Source organism: Zootoca vivipara, chromosome 4 (assembly GCF_963506605.1).
Source record: "Zootoca vivipara chromosome 4, rZooViv1.1, whole genome shotgun sequence".
Lineage (NCBI taxonomy): Eukaryota > Metazoa > Chordata > Lepidosauria > Squamata > Lacertidae > Zootoca > Zootoca vivipara.
In genome coordinates, this window is record NC_083279.1 from 9,142,644 (window position 1) to 9,157,150 (window position 14,507).

A 14,507-nucleotide genomic window follows, 5' to 3' on the forward strand; every position below is an offset into this window, starting at 1 on the left:
GGGTGTGAACAACACCCCAGAACGGATCGTGTCCACAACCAGAAATGTTAGGAAAGTGCAGAAAGCACAGGAATTCCACGGCAGATGTCTGTCTGTGTGTGTCCTTTGGTGTGTTGCCTTGTTCAGGCTTTTATCAGCAGGAAGCCATAGCAGAGTCTACCCCAGGGGTAGGCAACCTTAGGCCTGTGGGCCGGACGCGGCCCAATCGCCTTCTCAATCCGGCCCGCGTGTTTTTAGGAGTAGAATGTGTGCTTTTATTTAAAATGCATCTCTGGGTTATTTGTGGGGCATAGGAATTCGTTCATTTTTTCCTTCAAAATATAGTCCGGCCCACCACATGGTCTGAGGGACAGTGGGCCGGCCCACGGCTGAAAAAGGTTCCTGACCCCTGGGTCTACCCACTGAATGCCATCTTAGAAGCACAGCATTCATTACTCCCTAGAAGGGGGTTTGATTTATTTTTATTGAACCCTGTGGTCCACTGCAATGCAAAAGAGTGGCTCAGGGGGACCTGCGATGTCTCTGAGCCTGTGCTTGGTCCAGTAATTTGTTTTCACTTTCAGAAAGAGCAGTTATTTCAGACAAAAATCCACTTCTGGTTTTCCCCAAAGCTTTCTTCATTTCAGTAATCCAAAAATGGGATAATTTTTTGTTGATGAAATATATATATATATATATATATACAGTGGTACCTCAGGTTACAGACACTTCAGGTTACAGACGCTTCAGGTTACAGGCTCCACTAATCCAGAAATAGTACCTCAGGTTAAGAACTTTGCTTCAGGATGAGAACAGAAATCATGCAGCGGTGGTGCGGTGGCAGCGGGAAGCCCCATTAGTGGTACCTCAGGTTAAGAACAGTTTGGGGTTAAGAACGGACCTCCAGAACGAATTAAGTTCTTAACCCGAGGTACCACTGTATTATTATTTTTTTAAAAAAGTCCAGTAGCACCTTAGAGACCAACCACGTAAGTTTGTTCTTGGTATAAGCTTTCCTGTGCATGCACACTTCTTCAGATGCACCGAAACAGAAGTCACCAGACCCTTATATATAGGGGGAGGGTGGGGTGGGGTTTTTCTCAGGAGGGTAGTAGGAGATGGGTGATTGTCTCAATGGGTATGGTAAACCTGTTGACGACTATTAGCGACTGCAATTAGTCCTACAGGAAAAAGCAAGGGATAGTATGCAGATGATTAGCATATGTAATGAGACAGGAATCCAATTTTTCTGTTAAGACCTGGTCTCTCCATAGTTTGCAGTTTAGTGATAAGTTGTAATTCAGCAACTTCTCTTTCAAGTCTGTTTTTGAAATTCTTTTGTAAAAAGACAACTGCTTTGAGATTCTGTATTGAATGTCCTGGGAGATTGAAGTGTTCTCCTACTGGCTTCTCTTTTTGTTGATGCTTATGTCAAATAACTGGAAAACAGAAACTCCCATTGATCTACGCAAATCCTCCCCATCACAGCCCCACAAATTATTTCTATGGCAGACTTTCTATGGCAAAGTGAACCGAATGCTTTCCTTGTAAGATGGCATCTGGGAGAAGCAAGTTTTGCAGTCTGCTGAATGTTCTAATGGGGCAATTGATATTTTTGGATCTTGGCAGTAACTCTAGAACTAATATATAAAGAAGAGGTTGCAGGTTGGCAATGGATCACTGAGCATGTTTAAGGAAACAGGCAGGTCTTCGCCGGGTTTACAATGATGCCGGATTGACACATTCAGTTTTGACATTAGAAAGTCACCCTAATATTGCTTACATTGGATTTGATATTTTAAAATGTTTTATAGTGGCTTTGTTTTTATTGTAATTTTATACTTCAGAGTTGAAATCCCTCTTGAGAGGGCTTAACTCTAAAGCAGGCATCCCCAAACCTGGCCCTCCAGATGTTTGGGGACTACAACTCCCATCATCCCTAGCTAACAGGACCAGTGGTCAGGGATGATGGGAAATGTAGTCCCAAAACAGCTGGAGGGCCGAGTTTAGGGATGCCTGCCCTAAAGGGTGGCCTAAAAGATTTTTAAAGAATAAATCCCTGCATTGCAGGAGGTTGGACTAGATCGTCCTTGGGGGTCCCTTCCAACTCTCCACTTCTATGAAATAAAACAATCTTTGGGCCGTTCTTTCATGGTGAAAATTTACTCCAAGTTGTCACAATCACATGGTATTTTTAAAACCCACTGTATTTTTTTAAAATGTTGATTTCCTATCAGTCTCCAAGATATGCTAAAGCTGAGGTCTTCTTATGTGGGATATATATTGAAAAATTCTTCTACCATACAAAAATACCTGCAGATGGCTTTGCACAAATTTATTTTAAATGAGCACAAGACTCAGGCCTAAGATATAACCTGATTTAAGCCCTCCTGAAAGATAAGCTTATTCATCTGAAGTACAAAGGAACAAGTCCCAATCTCTATTTACTGTAGATAAACAGAAAATACAGGAGGAGGAGAACATAAATTGGAAAAGACCCAATGGGAATCAGAAAGATTTGATGACAGAGGCTTACATGGGGGGGGGCAGGAGCGGGGAGGTCAAATGCCTATCTCAAGAGGACTGAGCTCACCATAATCATCATTAGAATTATATTCGCAAAGGCACTCTATATTATCAAATCCTGTTGTGGCTTTATGAGGGCCCTTGAAATGTTTGCTCTTCTCCTAAAAGCTCAAGCCACAGATTTCTGTAATCAGACAGTATCAAATGGCATAGTGGCTTTTCCCTCTGTAGTAGCAGCTAACAGCTGGGATATTCAAGCAAGGAATAGGCAAATGCAATTTCTTAAGAGATACTTTAGAATTTTAACGCAATCTTTTTTTCTCTTTTTTGGTCAATAATGCCAATTGCCTAACTAACCTCTACAACAAATCATGGGTTGTTGTTGCTTTGCTGCGAAGTTGTACGTGGTGACTAGGACCACTTGATTCATAGAACGTAAGAGACCATCAATTCCCAATTCCCCGTTAGCAAACCAAAGGGGGGAAACATCTTTCAGTATTAAAGCCTATTTGCAAATGATACTCCATCAACTTCATCACTTAGCTGTGGCTTTAAAATGGCAGCTGTATTATCTTGCCCTTTCTGAATTACGCAACTAATTATGCAGTAAGTTTGCTAATGTGGCAAGGCGATCATTTCTTGGACACGAATGCTGAATATTAACATAGTTCCATGTGCAGGGAACCACTGGCGGGCTGGGGAAGTGGGACTTCTAACAGAACTGTTGGCATGCTGAGATGCTGCTGTAGTCAGGCCCGTCCTAGCCATAGAGGCTAGTGGCGCGGAGAACCATGGCGCCGGGCGCTGGAGGGCACCAAGTGAGCGCAGGGTTCCGGCGATCTGACCAGGACTGCGCTCCACGAGCTGAGAGGCTGCGCCGCGTCTCTCTCCTTCTCAGAGGACTCCGTGCTGCGCCTCCTTCTCGTTTCCCCATCGCTGGATTCTGCTCAGTCGAATTTTGCCACCAGCGCACAGCGCCCAAGCAGCTCTTGCTGGTCCCGCGGTGCGCGCGCTGGTGGCGAAGCTTGACTGAGCGGAACCCAGCGCTGGGGAAACGAGAAGGAGGCACAGGGCGGAGTCATCGGAGGTGGCCTCCCACTGCTGCCACGGTCTGCTTGGCACTCCCTTGGAGAGGCTCTGGAGGGAGGCGCTGGAGGGACCTTAGCGCCAGGGCGCTGGATGGGCTTAAGACGGCCCTGGCTGTAGTGCCTTAATGTCGAAAAAGCAGGGCACACCAAACCTGCAAAACTTGAGAGATACGCCAGCTGAATGCAGCCCACAAAATGCCTGGTTTTGCTGCCCAGGTAGGAATCCTGAAGCAGAAGTGTTGCCAAACACCTGGGCAGGCCGATCCAATATGTGGCTTGCCTTCAGGCCTCCATACATATTGGGCTTCACTTACACTCCAGCACAAGGAAGATTACAGAGAAATCACAATATGATGTATTGATTGTGCATAATTAGATTCATGCAACGCCCCAACAAGTGTTGGGAGATTCATTCCCCGTCTGCAGTCATAGGATTGTTGTGTATCATATGACTGTATGTGTTTTCATTCCACAGAGTGGAAGTGACGTAGACAGGATGTTCGTCTACTGTTGTGTTCCTGAAGTGGAACTATTGTTCCTTTGTTCTCTCTTCACGGCCTGCTATGCTGGAGAGAGGCAGCCATGCTAAACAGCTCTGAATGTCTGAGCTGGGCAAACAGAGACAGACTCTGCATTTTGCCACAATAAAATGAGGTAAAGGTAAAGGGACACCTGACCATTAGGTCCAGTCGTGACCGACTCTGGGGTTGCACGCTCATCTCGCATTATTGGCCGAGGGAGCCGGCGTATAGCTTCCAGGTCATGTGGCCAGCATGACAAAGCCGCTTCTGGCAAACCAGAGCAGCACATGGAAACGCCGTTTACCTTCCCGCTGTAGCGGTTCCTATTTATCTACTTGCATTTTGACGTGCTTTCGAACTGCTAGGTTGGCAGGAGCTGGGACCAAGCAACGGGAGCTCACCCCGTCACAGGGATTCGAACCGCCGGCCTTCTGATCAGCAAGCCCTAGGCTCTGTGGTTTAACCCACAGCGCCACCTGGGTCCCTGCCACAATAAAATAGTTTAGCCTTATTCAATGGCTTGTGTGTGTTGTGCTTCAAGTTGGGGAACAATCACAGATTTGATTGCACCACTGGACTCAATAGTAGCTGGGCATGTGTGCACTGGCTTTGTCCCTGCTCTGGGCAGTCTCACAATGCGGGTTCTCTATTATAGAGAGCACGATTTGCGGTGGGGGCTAGCAAACCACGCCTGTGACAAAGGTGGGGGCATGAGTGGCCACCGTTTGATTGGATATGGGCTGTTGTTGGGCATAATCACATGTATCAATTTAGTAAGTCAAGCCCCTGGGGTATAAATACTTAAATGCTTGGTTTTTTCCTTCTCTTTGGCTGCGTTTCTGATCCCCACCCTCCCTCCGCTGTTTTTAGGCCTCTGTGTTGACATTGCTATGACTTTGTTGGTCGCCTGTATTCAGGGGCCGGTAGGAATTTTTCCCATTTGGCTGATTGGCTGGTGCCATCTGGGTTTTCGCCTACTGCGTAGCAAATAGTCACAACTTGTAAGGTTGGCGGTTAGGCATTGGTTATTTTGGTTGTATTAAAGGGTCTTATTGATTAAGTTGGCCCCAAGTTTATGCCTGCGTGGTTGGGGAAATCCCGGTCAGGAATACAGGGGCTCTATGCTGTGTCTGTAACCCCAAGGTAGGGGGCCAGGACGGCATATTGATGCCTCTGGGAGCCTGAAGGGAGAGGGGAGAGTTCATTGCACCCGGGTCCCTGTCTCTCCCTGTAGGAATTCCCCATGTTGACAAGGCAAGTTATTATTATTATCATTTCTGTCCTTAGGTGACAGTTGAGAACCAATGCCTACGCAACCACTCACATGTTTTGGATTTAATAAAGTTGTGGCCAAATTCATGCCAAAAACCATTAAACTTAAATCCTGTCTATGCTGTGATTTATTTAGGGGGGGTGGTTTGGGGACCTCCACACGCAATTGCCCCGGGCGACAAATGCTAACAACAACTGGAAGACATCCCTTGCATTTGTCTGCACACTGATTCGCTGGCATCCCCACCCCAGTAGCTTGCTCTATACCTGGCTTTCCCATGATCTGCCATCACTTTTAATTGTGCTGCCCTTTCTGGGGGATTTAGTGAAGTGGACGAACACTTCGTAGGTCAGAGACCTAAAGATAAGATGTGATTGAAGGAAATGTTTTGAGGTGAAAGGGGTGATTTCCTAAATCACTGCTACTGCCCTGTCACTTTCCAATTACTCCCAACTTGCCTTCCCGCCCCCGTTATCGGCTGGCAGGTGAAAACTCACCCCCCCCCAATGCATAAGCTGACATTTCCAATAAATAACTCCACCTAAAGGCACCATCTAACACAAAGCAAATACTAACTACTAGTAGCACTACTTCTGCTACTATTGAGGCAGAGTATCACCACCATATTATGCCACAGCTGAAATAAATTCACTGGGTGCCCCCATTAGCTACATGCCCAGGCAAATGCCCAGTCAGGATAGGAAGATGCCATCCTATCACATACCCACTGGGACTCATTGCATATCAGGTATGTGCATTCTCTATGTGTCTTCTTAAACTATAGTTTTAAATTTTGTTTCATATGTGCAATTCTTTTAACTGTTTCACTCTTGTATGTATTTTATTATATTAAATCGCTCATGGAAAATGATTCATAAATGAAATATTATTGCTGCTGCTACTAAATGTCTCTCAATAATGTTCAAAGAAAACAAACCCATTTTTGTTGTAGGTTGAGCCTTGCATTCAAGTTATTTAGTTGTTTAGAGACAAGGCCTAACCTTAAATTGAACCTATTTTTGTTATTTGTTTTGGAATGGGTTTGCAGCTTTGAAATTAACGCAAAGCAAAAAGACAAACAAACAAACAAACAGCAGAACACTGTGGGGTTTTTGGTATTGGTTACTGTTTTTAAAATATCCTATTGAGTTTAGAGAACACACATTTGGCAACAAATGGGAACTAATCTCATACAGAAAAAAAACATTTTTTTATATCCTGAAGGAACTAACAAGGGCTGGTTTTTCCCCAATGTGTTTGTATAATATCTATATCTATCTATATCCACATCACTGCTAAACACAACCTTATATCTAGATTTCCTCCTCAACTTTTCTAGACACCAGAACTGAAATGTAAGATAAACAGCTGGGATTTCTATATGCACAATTAATTCTTGTGTTGGCTAATAAGTCTTTGTGGACTTATCAATTGCATGGCTGGATTAAACACATCATGAGTTGATTTGGTAACAGATAGAGACACTTCATTTATTTTAGTAAGAGAACACAGAAAATTAGAGGAAAACTTCTTTCTTGAAGAATAAGGAAGAAAAGAGACTTGGGCTATTCTTCCCCCTTAAATTAATAATGTCAGTATCAGAATACCAATCAATAACAAAGCACCATTACCTTAATAAACTACCCAAGTAGAGGAATAAGTGGTTCAATAACTGGCAGACATTATCTATAATATGAATAGGATGGGAAGCTGGGCTTGGGTTCAGGAGGAGCGGGTTTAAGTCTCACAGCCACTATGAATTTATAAGGTGATTTCAAGAATATCTCTACTCTCAGTCCCACTACCCCATTTGTGGAAAGGGAATAATGACCTGTTTCACTAAGAACTGTGCGGATGAGCAATTTTGGACAAGCAATTTGCAGGTTTTGCCAAAGGCCTGTAATTAATGTAGGGAGGGATTTATGGTTTTCCCTGTTGTAACAGGACAGAGAGAAGATTTGCATCTGAGCATATGAAGTACAGTACTAAATCACATTAGGTAGCCAACATTGGTTCCTTCCAATGTTGCTAGACTCCAGCTCCCATTTGACCCAGTCAGCATGGCCATGATGGGATGAGGCCGCTGTTGCCTACTGACAGCTTCTAGGAGCCACAGGTGATAGCTGAGGGCAGAGTGGGGCCCAAAGGCGGACAAACTACTCCAGAAGGGGAACACGCTCTACGTGGGGCTACCTTTGAAGGTGACCCGGAAACTGCAACTCATCCAGAATGCGGCAGCTAGATTGGTGATTGAGAATGGTCGCTGAGACCATTTAACACTGGTCCAGAAAGACCTACATTGGCTCCCAGTACGTTTCTGAGCACAATTCAAAGTGTTGGTGCTGACCTTTAAAACCCTAAAATGCCTCGGCCCAGTATACCTGAAGGAGCTTCTCCACCCCCATTGTTCAGCCCGGCCACTGAGGTCCAACCTTCTGGCAATTCCCTCACTGCGAGAAAGTTTCAGGGAACCAGGCAGAGGGCCTTCTCGGTGGTGGTGCCCGCACTTTGGAACGCCCTCCCATCAGATGTCAAGGAAATAAACAACTATTTGACTTTTAGAAGACATCTGAAGGCAGCTGTGCTTAGGGAAGTTTTTAATGTTTGATGTTTTATCACTTTATTATTATCATTATTATTATTAATCTGTTGGCAGCCACCCAGAGTGGCTGGGGAAACCGAGCCAGATGAGTGGGGTATAAATATATTAGTATTAGTATTACAACATGTCCCCCACCTTCCTCTCTCCTTCCTCTAAGACGCCATACACCCTAAGTGCTGCTAAAATGTATTGTTGTATACAATACGTTTGAAGTCAACAATGGTTTCCAATAAATCAATTTGACTGACTAGAGATGATAGGTAAATGATAGCATCATATGACTAAACCACCAAGAGGAGACACCACCATACAACAACTGTTCATAGGCGACTACCCTTGCTTCTTCAAACAGACTAAAGCAGTATTGATTTCAGCAAGGCCTTTGACAAGGTGCCCCATGATATTCTCATAAAGAAGTTGGTAAAATGCGGGCTAGACAATGCTACCATTCAGTGGATTTGTAACTGGCTGGCTGACCGAACCCAATGGGTGCTCATCAATGGCTCCTCTTCATCCTGGAGAGAAGTGACTAGTGGGGTGACACAGGGTTCTGTCTTGGGCCCAGTCTTATTCAACATCTTTATCAATGACTTGGATGATGGGCTTGAGGGCATCCTGAGCAAGTTTGCAGATGACACCAAATTGGGAGGGGTGGCTAATACCCCAGAGGACAGGATCACACTTCAAAATGACCTTAACAGATTAGACAACTGGGCCAAAGCAAACAAGATGAATTTTAACAGGGAGAAATGTAAAGTACTACACTTGGGCAAAAAAAATGAAAGGCACAAATACAGGACGGGTGACACCTGGCTTGAGAGCAGTACATGTGAAAAGGATCTAGGAGTCTTGGTAGACCACAAACTTGACATGAGTCAACAGTGTGATGCAGCAGCTAAAAAAGCCAATGCAATTCTGGGCTGCATCAATAGGAGTATAGCATCTAGATCAAGGAAAGTAATAGTACCACTGTATTCCGATCTGGTCAGACTTCACCTGGAGTATTGTGTCTAGTTCTGGGCACCACAGTTCAAGAAGGATATTGACAAGCTGGAATGTGTCCAGAGGAGGGCAACCAAAATGGTCAAAGGCCTGGAAACAATGCCTTATGAGGAACGGCTTAGGGAGCTGGGTATGTTTTGCCTGGAGAAGAAAAGGTTAAGGGGTGATATGATAGCCATGTTCAAATATATAAATATATTCCATATGACAATAGGGAAGAGGGTGAAAGGTTGTTTTCTGCTGCTCCAGAGAAGCGGACATGGAGCAATGGATTCAAACTACAAGAAAGAAGATTCCACCTAAACATTAGGAAGAACTTCCTGTCAGTAAGAGCTGTTCGACAATGGAATTTGCTGCCAAGGAGTGTGGTGGAGTCTCCTTCTTTGGAGGTCTTTAAGCGGAGGCTTGACAGCCATCTGTCAGAAATGCTTTAATGGTGTTTCCTGCTTGGCAGGGGGTTGGACTGGATGGCCCTTGTGGTCTCTTCCAACTCTGTGATTCTATGCCTCAGATAATCTTGTTTTTCACCTGGAAAGCTAGGATACATTTTCCTCACAGTGGGGAATTTTTTTTAAAGGTGTGGGCGCCCTTTCAAAACCAACAGATCCCAATGATCTTGCGTGTGTATGTATGAGGCCAAATCTGTAACAATGCAATTCATTCTCAAGAATTCAGCAACAGGCCATGCAGGGCTTTATAAGGAAAGCTATTATCAGGATTACATCACTGAAACTTGAAATCCTGGAGATCTTGAATGTCAACATTTTTATGACTACTACTGTACCAGATATCCTGAATTATAATGAATCCAAGGCAGCTTAATGCTTAATACATCTTTGTGGACATCCCTCGCAGCTACCAAAGATGATTAATTCCCATAAACTGGGTTGGTATTATGGAATGGAAGCAAATCTCAGTCTATATTTGGAATAAACTCCCACACTCAAGGTGGGCGTGACTGCATTTCTCAGGATGTAAATTTACTCTGAAGCAAAAACATTAAAAAAAACCATACCAAGCAATTAAAACCAAAAGAGAAAGGGTGGAGGTTTGTTTTTAAAGCTCTGTGAGAACACTTATTTTTCTTTATGCTTGGAAATACAATGTTCGGGGTGAAGTATTGCCATATGATGGGAAAGAACCAAATTATTGAGTGTAATAATAATAATAATAGAGTAAAAGTAATAATAATACTTAATATTTACGTTTCCTAAATTGCTGGTTCCCAGGGTTTTTGATACCTGGAAAATAGTCTTCTTTTCTGGATTAAAACTGGAGGAACGCTGTTCTCTCTCTCTCTCACACACACACACACACACCCAGCTCACAGCATCTTCTCTGCAATTGCAGGATAGCTCAGCTAATATTGCTTGTAATGTTCTTTGCTCAGTCGGCCAGACAGAACCATACTTTCTGGGCAATGGTGATACTTTTAGAATTCCCCTGTGACTGCCAGCAGCATCTGAGAATGCTGGCTTCCTCTGGCTAGCCGTTTCCTCTGCCCATTTATTGTCAGAAAAAAAGGGATTAATGCTGTGCTAGGCCTCTCAAGCCTCAGCGGATCTGATCCTGCTTTGCAGGCAGTGTTTAAACCACAGTTTTCTAGTTTGGATGTCACAGCACACCGCGGTTTAACAAATCAGAAAGCTTTTGCCAAAGCAAGGCTGGGAAAACCCAGCCAGATGGGCGGTGTATTAATAATAATAATAATTTTAATATTAATATTAATAATGTGAGAGGAGGAGGGAAGGGGAGAAGAGTGTTTTCTGGAGGTGAGAAATTATAATCCCACTGGTGTAGCAGAAAATAATAGTCTACCAGTATCTCAACAACAGGATTTTAGAATAAACCACATAGTTCCTGGAGAATGAAAGCACCAACCCGCCGTTGGGCAAAGAAGTGATGCAGGGGGGGGGGGGGAGTACCAAATTAAATGTACTGCTTAGCATTTCAAACAAATACAGGGAGACATAATATACTCCAAATGAAGCCCAGTGAGACTAGACATTGTGCAGAGGCTTATTTAATGTACACAGACCAGCTGTGTGAATGTGCTTTTTGCAGAAAACATGTAACTTCTCTTAGGCCTCATAATCAAGTACCCCCAATGCAGGGCAGATATGTAAGGCCCTGCTCACCCCAACGCCCAACCCGCTTTCCACTAAAGGCCATCACAAATGGTTTTCGCTCTTAGAAAAATGCTCTGAGAACACCAATCAACTTCTAAATCAAAAACAGCTTGCTTTCTGATAGGGGCAGCAAAAACTGGTCGATTTATTCCATAAAACTTTATGTACACAGCAGCAGCATCCATGAACTTAATGATCATAATATAGAGTCTACAGGGTAATTTTTATGGCAATTTATAGCACGATTGCACATACTCCACAGTTTTTCAGGCTTTATTGAGATTTTATGGGACTGTGCGGTTTAAGCAGTTAACTGTGTGCTCTTGTGTGCTTGGGGGAAAAGGTTGGGTTAGCTCTACACATGCGTTTCGTTGCTAATCTACCATAGGCTATTAATTACTCTGTCCAATCAAAGTCATTATTTATAGTAATTTCATGAGCAAAATCATTTGCCCGGGGCATGCAGGATTAATAGAGGCTATGGACATCTGCAGAAACCTACCTACGTATAACTCAAGATACACATCTATGAGGATGGTGTGTTGTTTTTCCACAGCAGAAACTTTAAACCTTTTTCATTTTAAATTGAACACCGTAGAACTCACACCCATTTACAGGAAATCGAATTCTCAAGAGTGTTAAGACCTAAATCACATCAAGTATCTAATATATAACTGATTCACCATCCAACATAAAACAAAGCCGGGGGAAAGAAAAGCAATTACAGATTTGAACAACAGCAGGACAGAGCTTTTTCAGAGCCTAGGTTTCTAGACATTGGGTGCATTCTTGCACCCAGCCAAACTACCATTAACTTCAGCCCACAAAGCTGGCCCTTAAATTAAACTTTCCTCAGCGGAGTCCATCTTTCTAAACATTCTATGACATCACACCATTTCAGCCAATAGGTGCCAAAGGCTTCACCGTTGCTACAAAATCCCTTAATGAAACCTAACACTGATTTTTTTTTAAATTAAAAATCATCTAAATATCTTTAAAAGAGCTGCCTCTTTATACAGTGGTACCTCGGGTTACAAACACGATCCGTTCCGGGACGCAGTTCGTAACCCGAAACGGTCGTAAACCGAAGTGCCATTTTGCGCAAACCGTGCATGGTGCTTCTGCACATGCGCAGACCGTGCGCATGGCGAAAATACTTCCAGGTTTGCGGAGTTCGTACCCCGAGGTGTTCATAACCCGAGGTACGACTGTATACTGCTAGGGACAACAAAGTAACTTATGTTCTGCTAGTATCTCAGGTCTTTTATTCTGGGTGGGGACATCTATCTTCTCTACAGGGCCAGATTTAGGGTTGATGAGGCCCTAAGCTACTTGAAGGTAATGGGGCCCTTTATATGTCCAGCTGTCCTTTATCAACAACAAATTGTCATTGTTTTTTGTGTTGAATATATGCTATATGGTAATTTATGGACCTAATAGGTATCTAAAGCCATTTTCACATAACAAAATATGTATTTTATCGAAGTAATTGCTGAACTGAAATACAATTAAGAAGTATATTAATAGTGAAATACAATTAAGAAGTATATTAATAGTGAAATAATTATTAAGCTCTAACTTAAAATGATTTTTTATGTTTGTCTCCAGTCTTACATTTCCACAGGTAAGATAGGAAGAAAAAGCTCTGGTAGGCTTGCAAAACCATTGGGTGTTCTAAAAGTAGCATCAGCTACTAGTTAGTCTGGGCTTCACCCTTCTTAAAATTCAAGTACATTTCACACATCGTTCTGCCCGGACACTGAGGTCCAGCACCGAGGGCCTTCTGGCGGTTCCCTCGCTACGAGAAGCCAAGTTACAGGGAACCAGGCAGAGGGCCTTCTCGGTAGCGGCACCCACCCTGTGGAATGCCCTCCCACCAGAGGTCAAAGAGAACAACAATTACCAGACCTTTAGAAGGCATCTCAAGGCAGCCCTGTTTAGGGAAGCTTTTAATGTTTGATGGATTTCTGTATTTTAGTGTTTTGTTGGAAGCCGCCCAGAGTGGCTGGGGGAACCCGGCCAGATGGGCGGGGTATAAATAAATAATAATTATAATTATAATTATTATCACACTGGGGTTGGGGGGTGGGCACCGTACCTTTGACATGACTTCTCCCGTCCTCCAGTAGCGGTACTACGATAGTGTTGTTCACATTCCCTGGTGACCTCACCGCTGTGTAGACCACGGGTACCGACTGCACCACGACTGGGATGCGGTGTACGTGACTCATTTTGTTGGTCTGTAGGTTCATGGGGCTGGACGGGGGTACCGGGTGGATTATGTGCAAAAACTGCTGCCCTCCAACACCTGACGCAGATGCCACAAGCGGGCCTGGCGTTAATACTGACGGCGCAGAAGACGCTGAAGAGACGGACGTTATTACTGTGGGAGACGAAGCTGGCCGACTGGAGGATGTTGAAGTGGAAGAAGGAGAAGATGCCGAGGCGGTGATGGACACGGGCGAAGACGAAGCAGCAATAGGGGATGACCGGGCCTTGTTTATCGACAAGTCCACTGGCTCAGTTTGCGTTTGGAAATGGTCTGTGGACAAGGAGTCTTCTTCTGGATCTGCCTTCATGCTGTTCAGCAAAAGGGGTACAGCTTCCATATCTGGGTAACTGTGAGCGTTTGGAGACTGTGGAAGGAAGGAAAGGGAAACAGGCCATTACCATCTAGGAGCCAATGCAAACAACAACAACAACAACAACAACACAAAAAACACTCGGATAACAAGTGTGTATGTTTATTTTAAGCATCATCATTGAAACGAAGGGCAAGCAGGCAAGGAAAGGGTGGGTGCTTCAAAGAGGCCCAACGTCAGGTCCTGATAAAGGGTTCACTGGGGCTCATGTCGGTCGCTGCCTCTTTTTATTTTTTATTTTCAGCTTTTCTATTAGGGAGGTGTACTAGTGCCACTCCGAAATGAACACAAGGACATAGGATGCTGCCTTAAAGGTAAAGGGATCCCTGACCGTTAGGTCCAGTCGTGGACGACTCTGGGGTTGTGGTGCTCATCTCGCTTTATTGGCCAAGGGAACCGACGTACCGCTTCCGGGTCATGTGGCCAGCATGACTAAGCGGCTTCTAGCAAACCAGAGTAGTACACGGAAACGCCGTTTACTTTCCCGCCGGAGCGGTACCGATTTATTTACTTGCACTTCAACGTGCTTTAGAACTGCTAGGTGGGTAGGAGCAGGGACCAAGCAACGGGAGCTCACCCCGTCGCGGGGATTCGAACCACCAACCTTCTGATCGGCAAGCCCCTAGGCTTTGTGGTTTAGACCCCAGCACCACCTGCATCCTCGGGTGCCTTAGACTGATTCATCTAGCTCTATTGTCTGCATTGGCTGGCAAAAGATTTCCATAGTTTCAGGGAGAGGACGCTT

At 44.2% G+C, this 14,507-nt stretch overlaps 1 protein-coding gene across 6 annotated transcripts in view; it reads right to left on the reverse strand.

Moving 5' to 3' along the window:
• The window catches only part of KLF12 (KLF transcription factor 12), a 214,884-nt gene that overhangs the window by 75,239 nt on the left and 125,138 nt on the right, over positions 1-14,507 (reverse strand). For all 6 annotated transcript variants that reach the window (XM_035114707.2, XM_060273328.1, XM_035114717.2 and 3 more), the window contains one exon: positions 13,219-13,756. In XM_035114707.2, coding sequence (XP_034970598.1) covers positions 13,219-13,756 — 538 coding nt within the window. The remainder of the gene's footprint in view (positions 1-13,218; positions 13,757-14,507) is intronic.